Source organism: Lissotriton vulgaris, chromosome 2_1, assembly GCF_964263255.1.
Source record: "Lissotriton vulgaris chromosome 2_1, aLisVul1.2, whole genome shotgun sequence".
In the NCBI taxonomy this organism is placed as follows: Eukaryota; Metazoa; Chordata; class Amphibia; order Caudata; family Salamandridae; genus Lissotriton; species Lissotriton vulgaris.
In genome coordinates, this window is record NC_141687.1 from 999,408,569 (window position 1) to 999,433,383 (window position 24,815).

Genomic DNA, 24,815 nt, shown 5'->3' on the forward strand with positions numbered 1-24,815 from the left:
TTTTCCACTTGTAGCTCTGTTTTGTATAATTTCATGTTGCTATGATGCCCATATGATTGCAGGTGCACATTATTGCTGTTTAATTTGGGTCACTATCACAATGCTACAGGAAAAAGTCAATTTTTTCTAGGCATTAATTGAGAAACATACACTTTTAATCTCTTCTGTATTATATTGAGGAATAACAAATATCACTGAAAATGCATCTACCTTGACATTTGCATTTTCTGCTTGCAGCTATTGGAATGGACATTCAAAAAGTAAATGTATATGGTTTACAATATTGATATAAAAGAGTGTCACAGTCATACTCATGAATACAACTTTGGTCTGCCCTTGTTACTTACCACAAGATTACCAATCACCATGACCAGCATGAAAACCATGAGGCACATTGATTGTCCTGCAACTTCCATGCAATCCCACATGGTTTCTATCCATTCCCCACACAGTACCCGGAACACAATCAAAAAGGAGTGGAAGAAGTCATTCATATGCCAGCGTGGAAGTTCACAATCTTCAGAAATCTTGCAAACACATTCTTTGTAGCTTTTACCAAAGAGCTGCATGCCAACCACAGCAAAAATGAAGACAATGATGGCCAGTACCAAGGTTAGATTTCCCAAAGCACCCACAGAGTTTCCAATAATCTTGATTAGCATGTTGAGCGTTGGCCAAGATTTTGCAAGCTTAAAAACTCGAAGCTGTAACAGAAATATGAACAGATTAGAATTAAAGTAATTGAGGCTAATGAATTTTGCCATATATTAAAAAAAATCTTGTTTTGAACAATGACTACTTTTAGTGACTGGGTCAAGTTAGGCAAAAGAATAAAAAAAAGACATGAAAACTTGACTATGTAGAATGGAGAATTATTTTTCCTTCGTTTGATTGCTGTAAATACTTCATAAAGTACAAATATAATCAAGAAATCAAAATCAGAGTTGTACAATAATTGTAAAAAAAGAACACAATCAAGGTATAGTAAAAAAGAACATAAGGTATCCCTAATAATAACATATATACATACACTTAAAATAATAAGTCATCACAAAGGACAAAAGAACATCAGAAAAAACATGAATATGTTGTACTAACAATAGGAGTGGACATCCTACGAGTGGACACAGCACCAAACATATTCTGTAATAGAATAGTTTATAGTTCACATTTACAGAAAATGAGATAGGTAGCCAAAACTAAATATAGGAGAAATAATGTTACATTTGCAGTGGCACAGGATAGGAACGCTAATGGGCGAGTGTGCACCTGCAAAGCTCTTCTTGCTGCACACCCAGACAGGCAAGAAGTTTCACTTGCAATTCTGTTATGGTGTGTGTGAGGGTTTTCTCAGCCTTTGATTGGGTATCTTAGAGCCCGTTCTCCTGCATACTCCTCCGCTGGCCCAGTGAATTATGGACACTCGAAAGTAAGTTGTCCGACCTTCCACCCAATTTAGAGTGTATAGTCAGATTGCTTTTTTTTTGCATCTGACCCGCTAGGTACAAAGCGGGTGGAGAGGTATAATAAAAACAAAAAGCCCCACACATCATGGGAGAAAGCTCTAATGGTGTGGCGGGTCATTAGTTTTAAATCCCAAAGCAAGAGTGTATGTTTTTTAAATGTTTCATAGCCAGCTGTAATGTCTGACAGTGCTTCCAGTCAAACTTTTCCACCATTTACAGGAACTGCTGTGACGGCGGTTCCTGCCAATGTACAGAGATGTCAGAGGACCAGTGGACATCTCTCTATCTGAAGGATGGAGTAAAGGTATTGTGGTGGGCGTAAAGTCCTCTGCCACCCTGTCTACCTTTACTCCATTTGCCAAACATTAAATTATGCCCTTTATGTCGTATCAAAGGGATGTGCAGTCTCTAACTATACCCACATCCGTTAGTTTGCCACATCCAGCCCCACCCCCACCCCCATGGATGACAAATGCTTGACCAGCACATAAGAATTTTAAGTTGGATAATTGACTAAGTTAGTTTGGTGTAAATTTGTATTTAAAAACAATAGACCAGATGTACAAAACATTTCTGCAATCACAAACACTGAAGTTTGCAACCATAAAAAGATTTTTAAATGTTCCAATTCTGTTTTAGAAATTGACACATTTTTACCAGCTACTAAAATTAGATTGACAGCTACATACCTATTCCATATCTGGAAGCAGCATATCCCTTCTGTAAGCAATGTATCAATGTTTTGGTGAAACCCACGTTCAAATAATTGAAAAATTACTGACACCTAAGTTTGGATTGCAATGCATTTGCAAAAAGGAAGGGGCGCGCTTAGATCCCTTCCCCTTTTTGAATGTAAAACATATTTGTTGCAGAGCAGACAGTGTTCCAGAGTACCATTTCCAACTCTCAAACAACATTTTCAAAAAGGACACTTTTTATTTTAACCTCAGTCCTGTTTCCTTTGAGAAAAATGGGTTGTTTTTAGCAAAAAGTTTACTCCATTGAAACACAATCAAAAGACTTGGGCCCAGATGTAGGTCGGCCAATACCGGTCGGTAACGGCCCAAAATCGGTAAAATCGGCTGTTACCGAGCGGTAAAGCGAGAACGAGATGTAGGTGTCAAACAAATACTGATTCGGTAAATATCAATCGGAAAAATACCGACTCGGAATTCTCCGAGTTCATATTTACCGATTCGGTATTCACCAATAGAAAAAATACCGAGTCAGTATACACCGATTCGGTAAATAAGGAATCGGACAACATGGCCATCGAGATGTAGGAAAGGCCAAAAATACCGAATTCATCCAAATTCGGTATTTCTGAGTCGGTATTTACCATGTACTGAAAGGTGGTGGTAACCATGTGGATGCTATAAAAAGGCTCCCAAAATGCAACCCTCCAGTCAAAATGGCTGCACTCTATGTGATAGCGAGGAGGCGAAGGCTACAGGCTGCAGGACTGAGGGTATGGCAAAGGGAGGAGCAGGTGTACAGGCAGAGGATCACTCTGTTCCAATTGACTGAGCCTGAGATACTCCAGAGGTACAGGCTGCACCCCAATACCATCATAGACCTAATAAGGGACCTCCACCCATACCTGGATCATCCAACACCCAGGGCCCACGCCATACCTCCCCATGTCCAGGTGCTGTGCAGCATACACCTGCTTGCCTCTGGGAGCTACCAGAGTGTGATAGCTGCAGTAGGAGGTGTATCCCAGAGCTGTCTGTCCCGTTTCTTCAGGAAGTTCCTGGATGTCATGACTCAGAGAATGGGAGACTACATACAGTTCCCTGACACACCTGCGGAACTTGCCAAAACTAAAACAGACTTCTATGGACTGGCTCACTTCCCGCATGTGATAGGCTGCATTGATGGCACCCACATTCCCCTATGCCCACCTGCAGCCACGGAACACATATACAGAAACCGTAAGTCTACGCACTCCATCAACGTGCAGGTGATATGCAATGCAGGGAACATCATCACCGACATAGGTGCTAAATTTCCAGGGAGCACGCACGACTCCTACATATTCCAGAACAGTGGAATATACACACGGCTACAGAATGGCGATTTTGGAGATGGTTATCTTCTAGGTAAATATGTAGCAAACACCCTGAAATGTATCTCAGCTCTATGTGGAAGGTGTATGAAACTCATGTACCTCTCGTTCTCACCCAGGTGACAGTGCATATGCCCTGCATTCCTTTGTGCTGACACCGTACCTGAACCCAACCAACAGAGCAGAAAAGCGATACAATGTGGCACACAGGTCCACCCGCAATGTTATGGAGAGAACCTTTGGACTCCTGAAGAGCAGGTTCCGTTGCCTCCACAAAAGTGGAGGTGCGCGACAGTACACCCCCCTCCTGTGTTGCAAAATTATAGTGACCTGTGCCATATTGCACAATCTTGCTACCAAGGAAGGCACAGAGGTGGAGTTGACACATCATGAAAACATAGATGAGGACCAAGAACATGCAGAGCCCCAGGCAACAGGGCCAGCCGCAGTAGATGGCAGATTGAGACGGACTGAAATTACACAACGCTATTTCTAGGTAAAGTATGACACACACACAGGTATACTTCCGGACATGAGTAGTTTATTCTGCACTACATCATGATGGTCACATGACTGTACGTCAATGTCACTGGCTGCACATACTCAGTTGCTGTCACTGTGTGCAGTAGAGTCAGTACCCTGCATAGTTCAGTGCTTGCGTCCTCGCACCACATTGCGGGATTTAGGTGCCTGTCCTTCAGGTTCCCTGCTGGTGCCTGACTCTGCCTGGCTGTGCCTGCCGCTCCTGCGCACCTCCTGGACAGGTGTACTGGAGCCACTCCTGCTGGTTGACCCCTCAGTCTCCTCCACACCCGTGTCACCAGCATTGCCTAGGTTTGAGGTTAACATCTGCTCCATTGCAGAGGTCACTCTACCCATGCCCCGGGTTAAGTCAGTGCAGCAGTGCTCTATTGCTTCCTGCATTGAGATGGAGCGTCTGCAGCGGAGAGCTGTGTTGGCAGAGAACCTGTTCATGGCCTTGGTCTGTTGGCGCATGTACTGCCGTTCCCTGGTACGCTGGAGATGTTCCCTGTCAAGCTTGTCGGAGAGGACCCCCATGTAGGTAGAAATGTCAGAGATCCTCTGTGCTATCAGGTCCAGGCTAGTAGCCATTTGGGTTATGCCCTTGTCCATGTTGGACATTGTTGAGCTCAAAACGCGCACCTGCCGCTGCATGGCTTGCAGTGATTTGGCCTGCTGGCGTTGCACCTTCACCATCGTGCCCTCCAGCCCACAGAACACGCTCTCTCCATTCTGGCCCTCCCCACCATCACGTGCCCTCCTGCCAAGGACAGTAGTGCACGCTGAACCTGCAGACATAGTTGGTCTTGGCCTGTGAGGCACGGGCGCAGTCTTCTGGGGGACATCGTCCTCATCCTCTGAATCAGAGGTCTGCAGAATCCTCTGCGGGGGCTCCACCTGGCTACTTTCCCCTCCCGGCATGGGCGTGTTTGTGAGGTCTGGAGACCCAAACAACAGAGGGGACATTGGGATCGGTGTAGTGGGTGGGTCTGGTGATGAGGGGTCCTGGGTAGGGGTGTCTCCACCTTCTCCTGCGCTGTGACGACTTTTTCTTTTTTCTTTCTCCCCTCTTTTAGATGCTGCTGCCCTCTCCTCCCTCGGCGGTGCAGAACTGCGTGACGACTCTCCTGTGGAATGAAATTGACATAGTGTCAATGCTGTAGTTTGTCTGTGTGTGTTTCTTAATAAATGGTCTGCACACCTTTGCACAGTCCACATTGCTTGTTTGGGGATGTGTGTGGCATGCCTTTCTGAGTCATGTGTGGTGTACTTTGCATCTGTGTGTACATGACTACGTCTACCATGATGCATTGCAGCAAGAAATTGTGACCTCTCCTGCTGTGTCATGTGTGTACACAGTGGGGTGCAGGGTTGGGATAGCTAGGGGTGCATGGGGTTACATGCCTCTTACCTTGTTTCCTGCCTGCTTTTTCTGTGCTGTCCAGGTCTCCAATCCCATGGATGCATTCAGACTCCATGGTGGATGCAACTTGCTCCTCAATTGGTGTAAGTTTTGGGGCTTTGCCCCTGCCACCTCCAGTCAAACCTGCATCCTTTTTTGTCCTGCAATCTTCTTCTTGGTCACTATACGCAGGTCATACCACCGCTTTTTGATGTCCTCAATGTCCCGGTGGGTGACTCCTATGGCATTCACTTTGCCCTGAATTGCTAGCCATATGTTCCTCTTCACAGTCTCTGCAACATGCAGAGACTGCCTCCCAAATATTTGGCTGTAGTGGCTGACAATTTCTTCCACAGCCACCTGTAGTTCCTCTGGGCTGAACTTCAGCTTTCTTTTCCTCTCAGCAGCATCCTTCTGTCCTTCCTGTGCCTCCATTCTGTCAGTCTGCTTGCCTGTGGATGCTCTGCTCCTTTCTCCTATGCAGATTTGTTTGTTCAGTTGGTTTCCACCTGCATGGGTGTGGCCACTCCCAGGTACTGGGGTGGGGTGCCTCTCTCTCATTGGTTGGATTCACAGGGCCTTGCCTGTGGGGTGTGTAGGCTCTCCCTGATTGGTTGACAGGCTCACATGGCGTGTTTCAAACTCCCAAATCAGTAATTACCGAATCTGTAAATTCCGAGTCGGTGAAATCCGATTCGGGATTTTTCGATTCGGTGAATCCCATTCATTCCTATGGGCAAAGTGTCCCATAGGATTGCTTGGGTTTCACCGACTCGGATTTTACCGACTCGGTCAATTCCGATTCGGTAATTACCGATTTGGTTACCGAGTCATACCGAGTCGGTAACTTTTACCGATTGAGGAATACCGATTCGGTATGAGTCGGTATTTTCCATTCGGTAAATGGAAATTACCTACATCTGGCCCTTGGTGTTCTGCTGACCCTAGCAGACCACAATCTCTGTCAAGGCCATTAATTGGAGTGAGTCACAATTTGCTACCTACCTCACAAACAATCATGAAGCAGGTTGGATAGCAATCCACTCAAAATCAGAATTTAGCAAACTAACCTATTAGTGAGTAGGTCAGTTTAAAATTGCGACCAGATTTTTGCATCCAGTAATTAGTATATCAGGCCTAAAATACTTCCAGTCCTAGATATTATGGCCCTCATTCTGAGAACAGAAAATTCTACCTGATCCCCCCCCTCACCCCTGGATGTACCAAAGCCCGTACCTTCTATTTCCTGCATGCTTTTGCCCTGTATTTCACCCAGAGATTGCAACTGCTTTCAACTCCTAAAGTCCTGGGGAGAAATACCACGTCTTAATCTGAATGGGGCTGGTCACTCCTATTACCGGCCACAATGGCATTACTGGGCCACTCAGAATGAGGGTATATGTTATTAAAAGTGTTGAAATCTGAACAATTACAAGTCTTATATAGTTAAAGAGGATTGTTTCAATATGCCTTGAGAGACATGAGTTAATGATAATACATATCCCTTCACAAATGTATTGTTTTTGCTCAGATTCAATTAGCTATTGATCGTCTGGCTGCACAATTTGAGATGTTAACAAGTAGTCATTGTTTACTCTGAAGTTAAGTGCCTATTTTTCTGCACCATTCAACTGCTTTGGCCACCGAAAGAAAGTTTATGGAATGGCTTTATTAACCCTTACAAGACCCTTTAATGTTTAGTGGCACAGCGGTTGCAAACTATCAGGAATTTATGGAATATTACTGTAGGTGTGGTGTTTACTTTCTAACTTGAGACTTTGTCATCGTTCTGGTTTTCCTCTTTTTCCCCACTCTACAGCAGTATCTCCTTTGCAAAACATTATGTAAAGCAGCATTCACTAAGGAGTAATCATTCATACTTTTTTTTCAAACTCAGCAATGTCCAGTTTCAGTCATGCAAGCATTTGCTTATCTCCTGACGCTGTCATATTGTACTGTGAGTCTAATGTAAGAGATCCCCTTTTGGTATGGTGACACTCAGCAATGGGAACTATGAAGTTGTAATCTTATAGAGTTTGGTCATTCAACTCACATCTGCTTCTGAGGCCAGTCAGAGGGCCTTATTTACTGTGTTACGTACAGTGTGAAATGGATACACTGTTACAAATGGTGCAGGTAACCAATTTGCTGTATTAAAAGGGCCAGATGCTGTAATACAGCAGCTGGGATATCTGTCACATTTGTGTCAAAGTATCTTGCCCACCAAACTCTAAATAAAGCCCAGAGTTATAGAACAAAGGGATAATGACTTTCCCTTGTAACTTGACAATTTGGAGTGCTTTCCACCTGAGGGTAAGCTCAAGTGTGTTCATTGGTTATACAAGCTAAAGGGAGTCTATGACACATTTAGTGACATTTGTTAGGACTGAACTACTGGTTGAAACAGGGCTTACTTCTTAGACTTTGTTGTTAGAAAATCTGTCTACAGCTCTGAAAGCAACTAGAAGCTTTCTGTCAGAATCGGTCTTTGTGGGCCGCTGTCCGCGCAATGCGTGGTATCTGGCGACCTCATTTCTTGGAACCACAAATCCCAGAGGGCCAAGGGTTAAGCTGTGCATGACGTCAGCCGCGCAGCCCCGGAACTTAAGCCAGGAAACAAGGGAGAACGGAGCCGATAATTTTGCCGAGTGTGAGCCGAGGTGAGGAGAGGACGTTTTCACCGGAGCAACTATGAGTAAGAAGCGTCCGTGTGTTTGCCGGCTGGAGGCACACGGACCCGAGACAAGCGGAACTTGCGCTGTGTCCCTTTCTGGAGAGATACATGGCTGAGTGTGTCAGAAACCCCACTGACTCCTCGAGATACCTGTGTTTGTTTTCCCTGTTATCGGAGAATCGCGGCTGCGTTCTCTTGCGGGGGAAACCTTTGGGGAAGCTCACTAATTTGGAGAGAACTATTCAAGAAACAATTGAGTGTGTTGGATTATTGTGCTTTGGGTGCTATAACTCATTCTCCCAGTCTCACCCGAGTGGGAGCGGATTGGTATCTACGGAAGAGCGCATTGATCACTCCAAACAGAGGTGTATAAACTCTACCGTGTGTAATGACTTATTATTTTGAATGCGGGAAGAAACAGGATATGAAGGTGCAGTGAACCTTCAGCATATTGTTTATTCTTTGTTTGTCGACAACCTCTTTTGTGCTTTATTTACGGTGCAGGAGAGGAACAAGGGGTTGCCTAGGTAGTGGCGCAAGGCAGAACCTTGTCAGAAATTGGTAGGTGAGGTGCTGTAAGAAGCTCAGGCACTTGGTGAGACTGTTATATATCTCATGTTCATTTTCGTTCCTTTCTTAGCAGATTGCTGCCACAGATAGGACCTTACCTCCCTCTCCTGTATACAAAGATTATGTATTTTCCTTTTCAGGTATGAGTGTGTTTTGTTAAGAAAAGAGTATTACCACACAAAGAGTGATTTAGAGTTATAGAGTAGATAGGGAGGGGTGTGAAGCTAAACACCTTGTCTTTGTCTTTTCAGATCTCCTTCCCCGCTGTCCCCTTCCTTTCCCGCGCTCGTGGGACCATCCTATTGGTCTGTGACATATACCGGGCCACGGGGTGGTTGCATGGGTGTGGGTATAGGTCTCTCAACACAGCCCGAGGAGAAGTGTGACGGAGCCTGACACTTTCTTTCCTAGGTTTTATAGTGTTAAGTAAATGTAATACTTTAGGCTGATAACTTTGCTGTCTTGGATTGTATCCCATCAACTTTTAAAGTCAGCTAGACACTTTGATTACTCACTGTACTGCTAAGAACTTAACTGTAAATACCCAAAATACTCGGATAGCGTTTGGTAGGAATAGGTCATCTTTTTAAGGCAGTTAGGGAAGAAGCATTGAATAGTTGTTCATTAATATCATTATCAGGGGCGGGTCCTCCGCTAAGGTGGAGGAGCATTGTCTCACTGCGCTCAGAACAGGAAAAAGGAAAAAGAAAATAGCATTGTTATTATCATTTTATTTTTTGTTTCTACGGGCTGGGTTGGGGCAGAGCAGGGCTGGTGTCAGAGCCTGGGAGAAGTAGAGTGCACACTCTAAGTGCGCATGATGGTTTGGTCGGCCCTCTTAGGCTGGCCAAACAGTCATGCGCAATTTGCATGTTCTCCACCCAGCTGTAATACACAGACTGGTGGGGAACATGCTTAGGCTCCCAGTGCCCATCTGAGCACTGAGCCACGGCACTCAGACCATTCACAGCGCTGCATTGCAGCGCTGTGATTGGCTTAGGGGAGCTTGTGTGCTTCCTCCATGCGGGTCAAAGCAATGAGGGAGGAGAGATGGCGGCGGGCAGCTGTGAGGAGGAAAGTGGTTTTATTTTTCATATTTTGTCACGCCCCGCTTCACCACCCCATTCCCTGCCTGCCGCCACTGATCATTATATAAGTCTAATACTTACTAGTTCCAAGTGAAATGCATGGTATATTAGTAAAATCTTGCATAATTTCAGTAATTTTGTAATAATTGTTACAAATAATTCTCAAAATGTGTATTATGCCACACCACAGATGGAGGAAATAAATTATTGTGAGCGCACAGGAACAACTTGAACGGCCAGAATGCAAATGGCTGCTATTTGCAGCATTTGTGTTTCTTGCACTTTTTTTAACATAAAGTACGTCCTCACGTCCACAATGGACGCAAGGGTGCATTTCATGCTAAAATATAGCACCAAATGAGGCAATACATATTGAAATTATTCTGAGTTTAATAAGCTGCAGTGTGGAATTTAGAGATGATTTTCCCTGTTTATTAGCCAATACACCAAAACGTCTGTATTTGTAAGAAATAACACTTCATAAGTTATTCTGGTTCAGTGTTTTCAGGCAAATTGATTTCCGTGATGCTTTCAGATTATGGAGTGAAAACATTGCAATTGTGAATAAGTGACCTAAAAACCCTACTTGAGAAATCCCTTTATTGCTTATTTGAACTGAAAAGTTTAAAATCTATTTACTATGCGGGGCTGAAAAAACGAGCCAGTACTGACATTCGTACATGATCTAAATTTTATGTGATTCATAACCACCAAGTTTTCAGTTTGCTTACAAGTGACATTTTATAGCATGTGGTGGGGAGCGAAATATGAGACGTTATCTCTTTTTTGATTGTTATGGTCTAGAAACTGCCTTAAAACAGCTTGCAAGACCAGAGAAGTACCCATGCGAGGTCACTAATCTGTCACTTTCAAATCATGACTTGGGCAGATACACTACCTCTATGGTCTTCTGATTGTGTAGCTCCAGGTCTTCTGATGATAAAAAATTTCAGAACAGAACCAAGAGCTGGTTATGCCCCATACAAAATAAACATGCACATCCACAGACATTTGCAGCAGTGCACCATTCCCCATGGACTTTCAATAGATTGGTGTATTTGTGTTTGAGAGTATCTTAAAATCCAAATGCTTCCAAAGACTAGCCAGGAAACTAAAGAGGTTTTGTTTTTGCCTTGGGCAAGTGTAGAGCTGAAACACAACAGAAAAATTCCCTCTGCTGAAGAAAGTGCAAAAAACAGAAGAGAATTTACCACGTGGCACTTCTCGATTATCAGTGCTACATAAAGTAAAATACATAAAGAGAATTATCTTTGCGAGAACGTAGCCATCCTTGCTTTTATATATATATATATATATATATATATATATATATATATATATATATATATATATATATATATATATATATATTCCAGCTCCGTTGCACCAAAATCCAGGTCACTCGCAGGCGGGTGCCTCTCGTGGTGGCGCCCCACGTGAGTAAATAGCAGCTCCGTTTCTCTCGGTATTCTCAGAAAGAAATTACGGCACTCGCAGGGAAAGTGTTCGATATGTTTTTAATCAAAACACTCAGCAGACAAACGCGTTTCGGTTTTCCTTCGTCAGTGTCTACCATTGACACGGAAGGAAGCAAGTTTAAAAGCTCTGCAGCGCCTTGTTGCATGTACATAAAAAGAGGACTGACGTTTATCCCCGTGAGAGACAGTATCACATAGTAAATTACTTTTTACTTTAACATTCAAAGAAAACACATTCACGAAGGGCACTGTGAAATACATTTCAACCAATAATTTCGGGTGTTTAACATTTCCTATTTTCCGAAATTAATTGCATTTTGTGTAAAGTTTATTTGCCTTTCGTATGTGGTATGAGTTATTCAGCCGTGGATCGGCATTGCTCACGGGGTATGATAAATTAATTACAGAGTTTATGCTTTGCCTAAATGGGAAGCTAATTCCTCATTCCTGTTTAATCCCAGAGGGGCCTTTGTCTGGAGGTCTATTATGTAGCGGGATCCCGCTACATAATAGACCTCCAGACAAAGGCCCCTCTGGGATTTAACAGGAATGAGGAATTAGCTTCCCATTTAGGCAAAGCATAAACTCTGTAATTAATTTATCATACCCCGTGAGCAATGCCGATCCACGGCTGAATAACTCATACCACATACGAAAGGCAAATTAACTTTACACAAAATGTAATTAATTTCGGAAAATAGGAAATGTTAAACACCCGAAATTATTGGTTGAAATGTATTTCACAGTGCCCTTCGTGAATGTGTTTTCTTTGAATGTTAAAGTAAAAAGTAATTTACTATGTGATACTGTCTCTCACGGGGATAAACGTCAGTCCTCTTTTTATGTACATGCAACAAGGCGCTGTAGAGCTTTTAAACTTGCTTCCTTCCGTGTCAATGGTAGACACTGACGAAGGAAAACCGAAACGCGTTTGTCTGCTGAGTGTTTTGATTAAAAACATATCGAACACTTTCCCTGCGAGTGCCGTAATTTCTTTCTGAGAATACCGAGAGAAACGGAGCTGCTATATATATATATATATATACATATATATATATATTTTTTTTTTTTCTTCTTTTTTTCCACTGAGATTTCACTGAGATGTCATCAGTGATGTCATCAGTAATGTCACTGACCATGTCATGAATAATGCTATATGTGACATCATCAGCAGTGCACTGCGGGAGCGCGAGTTATAGTTAGCAGAGCTAACTATAACTAATGAATTTCTATGGTTTTGTATGAGTGAAATGTCCAGCTAACTATAACACCCATGAAACCTACGTTTTTTTCAGTGAATTTCTAAGGTTTTATAAAAATGCTAATTTCTTAGTATAATGTGTCTGAAACCTTTGGTTTTTTCAGTGAATTTCAAATGTTTTTCAAATGCTAATTTCTTAGAATAATGTGTCTGAAACCTTTGTTTTTTTTAGTGCATTTCAAATGTTTTTCAAATGCTAATTTCTAACTATGCCTACAGAGGTAGGACATAAGAAGAAAAAACGCACAGAAAGAAGCAAAAGAAATGCAGAAAGAAGCAACAGAAGTCCACAAAGACAAAGAAAGGTGCAGGAAGAAGCAAGACATGTGCAGAATAAACCAACAGAGGAGCAGAAAAAGGCCTTGTTACAAAATCATCCTGTGCCCACAACTTTTTCAGACGGGTACTGATGGTAACTGACTATGACTAACCATACTTAGAGCCAGTGGTATGCTAAAAGACACTTAGAATACAGTGAAAACACCTACATACACTAGAGAACACTATGCGTTGGGGTACCCCTGTGATTAGCATGACCTCCTCTGTAAGACCCTAGTACACAATAGGGCAGGGGGATTAAAACTACCTCCTAAAACACACCATGGACACGTTTGCATACTGGTGAAGGGAGGGGGGGCCTGAGGTGACATGTGCAAACACGCCCTGTGGCACGTTTTAAGTTGGGGGATTAAGTCCCCTTGAATCCTGAGTCTCTGGGTCCAACTAGCCTACCATGTACCTCCAGCAAGCACCACAGAGCTGCGTTGCAGAGAGGTGGTCCGAGGCCATGCCCCATTTTACACCTCTCTGCCATGCAACTTTGTGGCACTTACTGGACATAACTGGTGGGCTAGTTGGCCCCCAGGGACCCTCTGGATTTAAGGGGACTTAATTCCCCAACTCAAAACTCGCCACAGGGCGCGTTTCCACACTTGTGACATCAGGCCACGCCCCCTCCCAGCACCACTGCGCAAACGCACCCCATGGTGCTTTGTAATTTGGTGGATTAAGCCCCCTTGAGTCCTGAGGGTCCCTGGGGGCTAACTAGCCCACCACTTACCTCCAGTAAGCACCACAGAGCTGCATCGCAGAGTGGTGTAAAAAGGGGGATGGCCTGGGCCACCTCTCTGCAACGCAGCGCAGTGCCACTTACTGGAGGTAAGTGGTGTACTGGAGGTAAGTGGTGGGCTAGTTGGCCCCAAGGACCCTCAGGATTGAAGAGGAATTAATTCCCCAACTTAAAACGCGCCACAGGGTGTTTTTGCACACGTCACCTCAGGCACCGTCCCTCCCTTCGCCACTGTGCAAACTAGGCATGGGCGGAAAATCCGTTCCGCTCGCGGATTTTGCGGATTTTCAGGAAATCCGCAATCCGCGAGATTCGCGAATCTCCCGCAAAATCCGCAAATCCGCGAGCAGCGGATTTTGCTCGCACTGCTCGCACTGTTCGCGTGAGTTCGCGCCCCGCGAATAAGTGCAAAATTGCAGAAATACGATCTTAGCAAAACTGAAAGTAACTACTTACCAGGTTCAAAAGTTCAGGCTCATCATTAGTAGCCATTTCCTGTAGTGCTTCCTGAGGGGCCCCTCCAGAGTTCAGTTGCCAGTTGAAACTATTATGTGACCCTGCTCTGAACCTCAGAATAGTTACACATATGCCACAAAGGTCCTGAATTACAGCTAAGGGAGACAAGCAGGAGCCAGGCTGGAAGTTCAAATCCATTAATCAGCCCCTAATTCATTATTGTCAGTTGGGGCAGGGCAGGTGTTGTAACTAATTTTGCAACAATGAAAGCACTTAGCAAGTGCAAAAGATCACTAATCAGGGCGCACTAAGGAAGCAGGTGCCAGCTAAAAAAATATTCTGTGACACATTAATCAGCCCCAAATTAATTCAGGTCACTTGAGGCAGGGAAGGTGTGCTTTGCTTTGCCGAAAATAATGTACACTGGACAACCAGAGGGTGTGGTGATGAAACAGAGGGTGGCATGGGTGGGCCAGAGGGTGGCATGAGTAGTCAGAGAGTGGCAGTGGTGACAGAGAGTGGCAGTGATGAAGAAGAGTGTCCCAAACAGGCTGGACACGTAGAAACAACAAGTTCGCGAAACTTGCGACCCGACAGGTAAGTTCGCAATTTGCGAAAGTGTACAAAACCCTCGCGAACTGGCAGAAACACGGGCGAACACAAAAAAAAAAAATCCGCAAATTCGCGGGAATTCGCGGATTTTGCGGATTGCGAATCCGCAAATCTGCAAAATTCGCGAACGCGAGATCCGCAAAATTCGCTCATGCTTAGTGCAAACGCACCCTGTGGTACGTTCTGAGTTGGGGGATAGAGTCCCCTTGAATCCTTAGGGTTCCCAACTAGCTCTCCAGGTACCTCCAGTAAGCGCCAGAGAGCTGTGTTGCAGAGAAGTGTAAAAAGGGGCCTGGCCTCTGAACACCTCACTGCAACGCAGCTCCCAGGTGCCTACTGGAGGTACCTGGTAGGCTAGTTGGCCCCCGGGCACCCTCAGTATTCAAGGGGAATTAATTCCCCAACTTACAACTCGCCAGGGGGGCATTTGCACAGTGGTGAAGGAAGGGGGCAGGTCTGAGGTGACATGTGTTCAAACGAGTCATGTGGCACATTTTAAGTTGGGGCATTAATTCCTCCTCAATGCCGAGGGTCCCTGGGGGCCAACTAGCCCACCAGGTATCTCCAGTATGTGCCAGGGAGCTATGCTGCAGAGAGGTGGCCCAGGCCACTCCCCTTTTTACACCTCTCTTCAACGCAGCTCTGTGGCGCTTACTGGAGGTACCTGGTTCCTTTTATAGGAAGTGGGGGCTGCATTATATTGGGGTGTGAGTAGATGCGTCTGAGATTATGTGGATGATGTAATCAGTGATGTCATTTGAGATGTCATCAGTGATGTCATTAGTGATGGCCCTGACCATGTCATTAGTGATGTAATATGCGACGCCTTCAGCAGTGCATTGTGGGGGCGCAAATTATAGTTAGCTCAGCTGACTATAACGGTTGAATTGCACAGGTTTTGTACAAGTGAAATGTCAGCCTAACTATAATGTTCCTGTAACCTGTGTTTTTCTGTGAATTTGTAAGGTTTTTTTAATGCTAATTCCTAACTATAACGTCCCTGAAACCTGCGTTTTTTTCAAGTACAAGGCTACTTCTATCGTATTATCGGCCATAATGGAAATTAACCAAAAGCATAGTACTTTGCATACAATATTAACAGGAGATTTTAATATGAATCTATTTAATAATACGCATTACGATTATCAACTTCTAGAGCAAGATTTCCGTGGAATATAATGGAACAGTTGTCACCTATAAAACGTTATGATAAATTTGGGGAAGCCTTATCCTCGAACTCAAATCAGGTCAGTTTGAGAATATTGAATGGTAGCCATAAAGGCGATCACCCTCCGGCTTGGACCCACATCACAAGCTCTGCAAAAACCATCACTGACTAAAAGCTAATAAATCTGCTTTATGGAAATTCATTCAACACTGCGAGATTGTGGCTCGGCAAGTGCCCATATACCTCAGATTACTGAGATAAATATAGATTATATCAATACTAGAGAAGATAAACTTTCCAGTTGTACCAACATACATAGAAACAAGCAGAAGACTAAAATGAAACAACCATATAATTGCAGATATTGACTCCTGTTGTAGAGAGCATCTACAAACTTGGTATCATTCCAAGGGAAATCTAATAACTACCTGAGAACACCTAATAAAGGATGTTCTAGTTCAGTTTCCAAGTGAATAGTCGAACAAAAGCAAGCAATTTGGTCTACATACGATTGTGTGATGCGCCCAAACAAGATCCATCAAGCAATGCAAGACCGAAGAAAATTGGGAGTTAAGAAACCTTGGAAAGGGGTGTGGCTTTGTAGCAGAAGATGGTGGATGCGTGAGATTGCTGCTCTGTTCAGCCCATTATTAATCCTGCCTCAATCGTGCCCATATCACTGTTTCTTCGGGTGAAGAAAAATTAATTCCAGACGAGCGAGGGCTGTGACATGAGAATACGAGCGAGGTGACTCCTGCTAGTCCTAAATTACGATTGGCACCGTGTGGGGATATGGCTTTAGCCAAGATGGCAGGCTGAGTCAGCAGATTTGTGAACAACCTGGGGCAACAAACACAGAAGGTGGCAAACACCGAAGAGGTGAGCTCCCCTAACCGCTGCAGTAGAGAGATGAGGCTGCTGCCCTGCTCGCTATGCTGTGGCGCGGGATGAAGCGGTACAAAAGGGGGTGGTAATGGATGTAGCATCTGAACCAATCAAACACTCACACCCAGTCAACAGATCTGGGTTTAATCCATCACTGTTCTTTAGCCCACTCTGCCACCCCAGTTTAGAGATGGCCATATGCAAATCAGTCTGACCCTGTGCCTCATGGGAACAGTCCAGCCCGTACTGCCAAGCCATGCCTTCCCTGGACCGGAAACAAGCTACCGAGAACCGGTTTCTGGCATTTCAGCCGTCTTCAGGCTGGCTTGCTTGAATCCAGTGGCAAAGTGAGCAAGGGACTCACGTCTGAGCCTACCCTGCCAACTTATGGCGATCAAAGTGGTACAAAAGGGGGTGGTGATGGACGGAGCATCTGAACCAATCAAACACTCACACCCAGTCAACAGATCTGGCGTGGGATGAAGCCTGAGCAAGCGGGAGGTGTGTGGGTCTCTAGTGGCTATGGAGGAAAGGAGAGGCTCTGTCCAGGCCTAAGATGGAACGAGAAGCGGCACCTAGCAGGCTAGAAGTGGAAGACGAAGTGGGACAGGAAGCAAACACTGGACTGCATACAGGTAGGAGCGGACTCGGAGAGTGCGGACCTGCTGAATTCCCTTATTTGCAGCCGCTAAGAAGACTGAGGGGCCTGGTCTGCGGCAGCAAAGAGCAGGCTGCAGGTTTGGACAGGCACGGCCCAAACTACTACAACCGCGGCAACCTGGGCACAGGGTTCCTAGGGAAGGTGAGTGAAGAGACCTCCCCAATGAAGAAGGAGGCTTCGGGCCCAGTGTACTGCCCGATGGGGTTAGCTGTTAGGGAGGGGCCTTACGTGGTCCTGTCTTTCATTTCGTGATGCACTAGTTGAGGCCTCGATCAAGCCTGGAGGCTACACAACCCCAAGACTGGGCATTGGTTAAGTGCCTTTGCGACCCTAGATTTTGCTGACAGATGCTGGATATTGGGTGTGCTGCGTGCCGTGTGGCGGCGCTGTGTTGCCAGGGTGTAGAGGCGGACAGTGACACGAGGTGGAGGAAGTGGAGAAACGGGGGTGACTGCCTGGTTAATGAGAGCTGCTCACTGGTAATGCCGTAGCACTGCAGGAGCCCTGCATACTTGGTGCGTGATGCGAATATATAGGGAGAAGGAGTAAACTCCTGAAGACACCCTTGGGTCCCTCCGGCCATTCGTGAAGCCCCTGTGCCTGGTGCGATGTGCTGCCTGGCAATGCTAGCTGCTCTCAAGATCTTACTGGGACGGGACTGCCACGTAATGTGTTCCAAGTTTCCAAACGAGCGGACATGAGCACCAAGAGGAGGAAACTACTTACAAACCTCATTGACAGCCTTTCTAGTTTAGAAAGGCAAGACTAGTGCTCGGCTTGCAGAAGCTCCAGATGTGCAAAGGCGGGAACTGGGGTCCTTGTGCGACCCAGTGCAGCAAGTTAACTACAATACTCAAGGCCATTATGGACACTAAAGCCACCCTGCATCAAGATATTAGCACAGTATCCGTAGGGCTGTGGCTGCTCCAGGTGGAGCACTATAAGCTTGCGGAAAGTGTCAAGGCAGCGGAGTCTTCACTTTCCGACCTCCACCCTGTGCGGTATGAACAACGTCTCTCTAGATCACAGAACTTGTAGATAGGGTCTGTGCTCTTGAATGCAGAGTGGAGGATGCTGAAGGGCAAAATAGGCGCAACAATGTTCGTGTGGTTGGGCTACCTGAAGGTGTGGAGACCATAGGCATGATTGGCTACCTAGAGCACTGAAGACAGTGGTGGCCCCGGAGGTTCTCTCTACCTATTATACTCTTGAACAAGCTCACAGAGTGCCAGCCCGCCCACCAACACCCGGCCGGCCTCCACACCCTGTGGTGATGTGGCTCCTACATTACAGAGACAGAGACACACTGATGCACAAAACCAGAACTGCAGATCCCTTTCTAGTTAACAACTGTAAGGCCTCCATATTCACTGATTACACAATTGCAGTGCAAAGGAAGAGAACCTCATTCTTTGAGGTTTAGGGAGCTCTGAGGGAAGAGGACCTACAGTACTTCCTGATGTTTCCTGCCCATCTTTAAATCATGTTGGAGGGCAAGGCTCAGTATTGTGAGGATCCAACGGCAGCCTAGGAGTAGATTGAAACCTCTAAGGCTGGGATGTGGCCTCCAGGGGAATCAGTCACGTCCACACAAGTGGGAACAGTGAGGAAAAGATCCCCTAAACGATCCTGGAGGGGTTCAGCAAAGAAACCTAGCCCATCACAAACTGAGAGGGAAAGAGTTGCCGCCTTCTAGGCAGTGGCAACAATTATGAAGTGGTAGGAGAGTGTATGGGAGGCTGGTTCTCCATCTGTGAAATGGACGAGAGAGTCTGAATCCGAGTCCTCAGAGGTGGACAGCACCCAGCTGCCCGATGTAACTCCGGTGATGGCGGTCGATATCATCTGATGAGACAACAGAGGAAAGAACAGGCGCCCGCTCACACGGCATCCAGACTTTGAATCGGGCTGATGTGTTGGGCAATTACTGTGGGCATGGGCTAATGCAGATGGAGTGGGAAATGCTGCCTTTAGACTGTAGCCTGCCCCCCATTTGAAGGCTAAATATGTACCTGGTTTGGGTCTTCTGATTCAACACAATGATTTACTCATGGTTTGGTCAGTTGGCAGATGCAAGTCTGCTCTAGTGAAGGGGAGTTCATGTTAAGGGGTGTTTTGTATTTTAATATGCATTTGTTTGTTTTCCATGCAGGGCTGCCCTGGCACGGCCTTACTCGAAGGACAGGGAAGGGGTGAGATGAGAAGTAGGTCAGCAAAGAATGCTTTCTTATTTCTGCACCGCATTATACATTAAAGTTTCTGACATGGAACATCAGGGGGATGGGGTTGGCAACGAAGCGGCATAATGTCCATAGATATTTATGAAGGCGGAGAGTGCAAATAGCTGTGTTGCATGAGACACATCTTATTCAAAGCGAAGTGGAGAAACTGCGCAGTAGATGGACGGGACAAGTATCTGCCACCTCCTTCTCAGCGTATGCCAGGGTGATTGATATGGGTGAGGGTAGGTGTCTCATTTGAGTCTCAGCTTACACTCATTGATACAAAAGGCCGTTATGCTCTGGTTACGGGGCAGCTTTGGGGATGGGAGGTTACGATTGGTTGCGTTTTTGCCCCTAATCACGACCAGTAAGAGGCGCGTACCCTTTACAGTAAGGCCCTAGAGGGGTTGTGGTGCCATGATTTCACAGCGTACCTCTCGAAAGTACAGGAGGAGGAAGGGAAGCCTGGTCGATTGTTGGCTTGGCTAGTCCAGCCGGAATTTTTGGGGGCTCCGATTATGCAGGTGAGGGGTGGGAGTGCAGACATTGTATCCGATCCTGAAGTAATTAATGTCCTGTTCTGTAATTATTACAGGGGTTTATATTGTTCACCACCCCAGATCCCACTGGTACGTTATGTTATGTTAAATCCATTTATATATCGCGCACTGATACTCTGAAGAGTGTCCCGGCACGCGCTCAGGGAAAGGAACCACTAACCGAGACACTATTCAAAGAGAAAACTTTTAAACTTTTTTTTGAAGATCACTGAGTCTTGACTACTGCGTAGGTCAGGGGGAGAGAATTCCAAGCCAAAGCAGCTTTGTGCACAAAGGAACTCCCCCCTAGCCTCTGACGTTCGAATCTCGGGGTCTGCATCAGGAGCTGAGATGATGACCGCAGCTTTCTCATAGGATTGTAGAAAACAAACCTCTTCTGGAGGTAGGAAGAATCCCGGCCATATAGGGCCCTCTGGGCAATAACCAGTTTTTCAATTTTATTCGCATCTCCACTGGTAGCCAATGCAGAGAACGCAAGTGGGCACTCACACTACATCTGCAAGGTATACCCAGCAAGAGTCTAGCAGCCGAGTTCTGTATGACCTGCAATTTGTTCAGAAGGTAGCCAGAGATGCCCGCGTAGAGAGCATTGGCATAATCCAACCGAGACAAAATCAAAGCACAGACAGACGTTTCTTTGGCAGGTCTAGGAAGAAGAGGCAAGAACTTCCTCAAGGCTTTAGTGTACTGAAGCAAGTCCCTGCCAGCTTTTTGACCTGGGTAGAAAAGGTCAGACTGTTATTAAACCAGACCCCGAGATTTTTTGCTGCATTGCCCATGGCATTAGGCATGGGTAACCCGGAAGGCCATAGCCTCTCTCGGAAGTTAGCTGGAAAAGCACCATACAAAAGAAACTTTGATTTCTCTTCGTTATATTTTAACTGTGCCTGAGCAAGCCAGCCGAAGACTGAGGAAAGACAGTGTTGTGCTGCAAGAACTGAGTCCTCCGCCCTCCCTCAAGAAAACAGGAGCTGGGTATCATCAGCATAGGCCATCACCTTAGCCCCTAGTGACTCTGCTAAATAAATCAGCGAAGTAACATATATGTAAAAAAGAAGGAGACTAAGGGATGACCCACGAGGCACACCAGTAGCTACCTGCTGAGGAGCCGAGGCACAAGGAGGGAGCCAAATCTGCTGAGGACGGTCTTCCAGAAAAGATTTGACCCAACGCCAGACAGAGCCGGAATTCCCAATCTCGAAAAGGCGATGCAGAAGCAAAGAGGGCGGTACAGTGTCGAGTGCCGCAGACAAGTCGAGCATAACCAATGCCGCTCTTCCTCCGGCATCCGGACACCCGTGAATTGCTTCTGTCAACTCCAGCAAGGCAGACTCTGTACTGAACGAGACACGAAATCCCGATTGAGCCGGATGTAATAGACCTGATACCTCTACAAAGTTGGCCAGTTGCTTGGTCATGACCTTTTCACAAACTTTGGCCAAGCTTGGAAGCAATGAAATAGGGCAATAGTTTCCTGGTATCATAGGGTCAAGGGATGGCTTCTTAAGGAGGAGGAGAATTTGTGCCTGCTTCCAAGAAGCTGGAACACAACACAAGCTTCAGGGTTGACAGAACAAGAAGTCTGAGTTGCCATTAAAAGCATGGGTACTGGGAAGACCCCAAGCCCAGAAGGCCTCCCGTGTGGTGCCCGCACATTACCGGAAGATAAACTCGGGAGTCAGCTTGTCAGCACCTACCCCGTTCTCACGTGTGCCTGAGTTTATCTTCCGGTAAAGAGTGGGCACCCCACGTGTCTAGCCCATGGAGTACTTCTCTGCCGATTGTAAACAAAAAGAGAGAGAGGGTATTAAAGTATGTGCAGGGGGAACTCCTGGTCCCCTATTAAATATGTTCAAAAACAAATGGAGGAGTACACCCGTGAGGCCGTAGTAGATGAGCCTTGGAACTATATTGTGATGCACGTAGTGCCCAAGCAGCCAAGGACAGTAGTAGTCCTTAAGAAGACCCCTCAATCACCAACCTGGTTGGTGACATGCTTCATCATCGGGGTCCCACCCCGAGGGCCGAGTGCCAACGGGGTGTGCTTCAACACCTGATTACAGTGGAGCGGGTATTTTTTCTTTTTATATGTGCAGTGAAATATTTAAAATAAGTGATTTAAAAAGTATCCGATGCTACTCGCTCCTGGATTTTATTCCGGAGTGATTGGACACTAGGTAAAAAGATATGTAACACTTTTGTCTGATTAGGTAGGCGTTGGGGATGATGTACATTGTATGGGACAGAACTAACACTTCACAGTAGGGGTGCTGTGAATTTACTCAGGGAAGTACCAGCACTTCACAGCAGGGCTACTGTACATTTAATGGCTAGTCCTGGCACTTCACAGAAGGCCTGCTGTATATTTAATGGGCAGTACCAACACTTCACAGAAGGGATGCTCTACATTTAATGGGGCAGTACCGGCACTTATCAGCGGGCATGCTGTACATTTAATGGAGCAGTACCAGCACTTCACAGCAGGGATGCTGTACACTTCATGGGACAATACCGACACTTCCCACAGGGATGCTGTACATTTAATGGGGCAGTGCCAGCACTTCACAGCAGGGATGCTATACATTTCATGGGGCAGTACGGCAGCCCAAGGGTGTGTAGCTGACGTCATGGGTAATGTTTGGAGGATTTGACAATTTGGCAATTGAAGCAAACCAAAACTACAGCTCCCGGAATGCACTGGGATTGGAGGAATGCTTAAGACTGAAATACGAGGTCTCCAATGACGTTGCGTTATCCGGTAACCTCACCCGCACGTCTTGCTGTGTGCCGCTCTCTGCCTTGCCACTCAAGCGACATTTGGTTATTATTAACATCAACACCCTGGGATATACTTTTCCTCACTGAGACCTGGATTAAGGACACGTCCAATCCAGGCATTACCCTTGCTATCCCCCGGGGCTATCATTTCACAGGAATAAGCCGCGAGGGTTCGAAACCAGGCGGAGGTATCGCCGTCATTCTACAGGACCACTTTACTATTACCTCTAGGAAAATTCCCAACATCGAGCCTATAGAGGCTCTCTATTTTTCCATCACTGAGTCTTCTGCTGCCATACTCTGTCGACTGTTGGTGTATAACCCCCGCGTTCCCATCAGTCGGCTCTGAACTCGCTAATAGCCGTTACGGCTGATCTCTCCCTCAAACACTCTGACTTCATTGTGCTGGGGGATTTTAACCATCACGTTGATCTGCATGACTGTCTGTCTGCTAAAAATCTTCTTGATGCTATGCAAGGTTTGAACCTATCTCAAAAGGTGAGCGGCCCCACCCATTCTGCTGGCCACACCCTCAATCTGATTTTTACCAATCTTCCTAGCCTTAAAGTCCTTCCGTCTGTGCCCTTAACGTGGACTGACCATCACCTAATCCCGTTTGACCTGTCTATGTCCAAGTCATCTGGGATAGAAACTATTTGCAGAGACAAGGGTAGCAATTGGCACAAAGTTACCTACCCTGCCTTGGAACAGGGATTTAACATCACTTTGGCCTCCCCAGTTAACGATCTTAATGATCGTGTAGCCTCATTTAATAATAACCTTCTTGAAGCTATCGAGCAGATTGCCCCTTTGAAAAAACTTTCTTCCTTAAGATCCAAACCTTCGGCCCCTTGGTTTACTAAGTCCCTGCGAGAAAACAGAAGTAACTGAAAGAAACTGGAGCGTAGGTGGCGCCGGGGTTATGACCCAGCAGCCAAAGCCCGCTACAGATCTGCGCTAAAAGAATTCCACAAACTGAAACGACTGACTATGAACGAGTACTTTTCAGATAAAATTCATAGAGCAGAAAACTCTACCAAAGCCCTTTTTAATATTGTCAGGGATTTTGCTAATCCTTCTGCAATGGCCTCCCCTATCACCCCAAGCCAATCACTCAGTGAAGGATTTTCCGACTTTTTCTATGAGAAAATAAACAAGATCACAGTAAACATCCAGCCTATTTCTTCCTCTGCACCGCCAGCCCAGCCCATCAACTGTGCGGAAGTGTTTACCTCATTCAGACCACTTACGGAAGACCATGCTCTATCTTTATACTTGAAGTGTAAATCTGGCTCTCCTTTGGACCCAGCCCCAGCTCATGTCCTGAGTGACTTAGCACCTCTATTGATTAAGCCCCTTCTAGATATTTGGAATTCTTCATTGGAGTCTGGCCTTTTCCCCTCTCTATGGAAACAGGCACTTCTGATTCCCATCCTAAAAAAAACTGGGGCTGATCCATCTTGTTTCAATAACTACCGCCCCATTTCATTGCTCCCCAAGCCCGCAAAAGTGTTGGAAAAAGCGGTTCAGGAGCAGCTCTCGGAATATCTAGAAACCAATCAACTCCTTCATGACACTCAGTCAGGATTTAGGCCTGATTTTAGCACAGAATCAGCTTTGTTGGAAGTGTCTGAATCTATCCGCGAGTGTGTGGATAGGGGCGAGGAGGCCACGTTGGTCCTCCTTGACCTATCCGCGGCATTTGATACCATCTCGCACGACACTCTACTGATTCGCTTACAGGAGGTTGGTGTTGGTGGAACTCCCCTGGCTTGGGTGAAATCTTTTTTGTCAGACAGATCTCAACAGGTCTCCCTCGGACCCTTTGTTTCATCTAAAAAAACATTGAGATGGGGGGTTCCGCAGGGATCTGCC

General features: G+C 45.8%; 1 protein-coding gene across 1 annotated transcript in view; it reads right to left on the bottom strand.

Annotated features, from left to right (window-relative positions):
* Positions 1-24,815, bottom strand: part of LOC147731528 (sodium channel protein type 2 subunit alpha-like) — a 951,803-nt gene that overhangs the window by 326,528 nt on the left and 600,460 nt on the right. Inside the window, exon 16 of the mRNA XM_086956592.1 lies at positions 348-704. Within this exon, the coding sequence (XP_086812718.1) occupies positions 348-704 (357 nt within the window). The remainder of the gene's footprint in view (positions 1-347; positions 705-24,815) is intronic.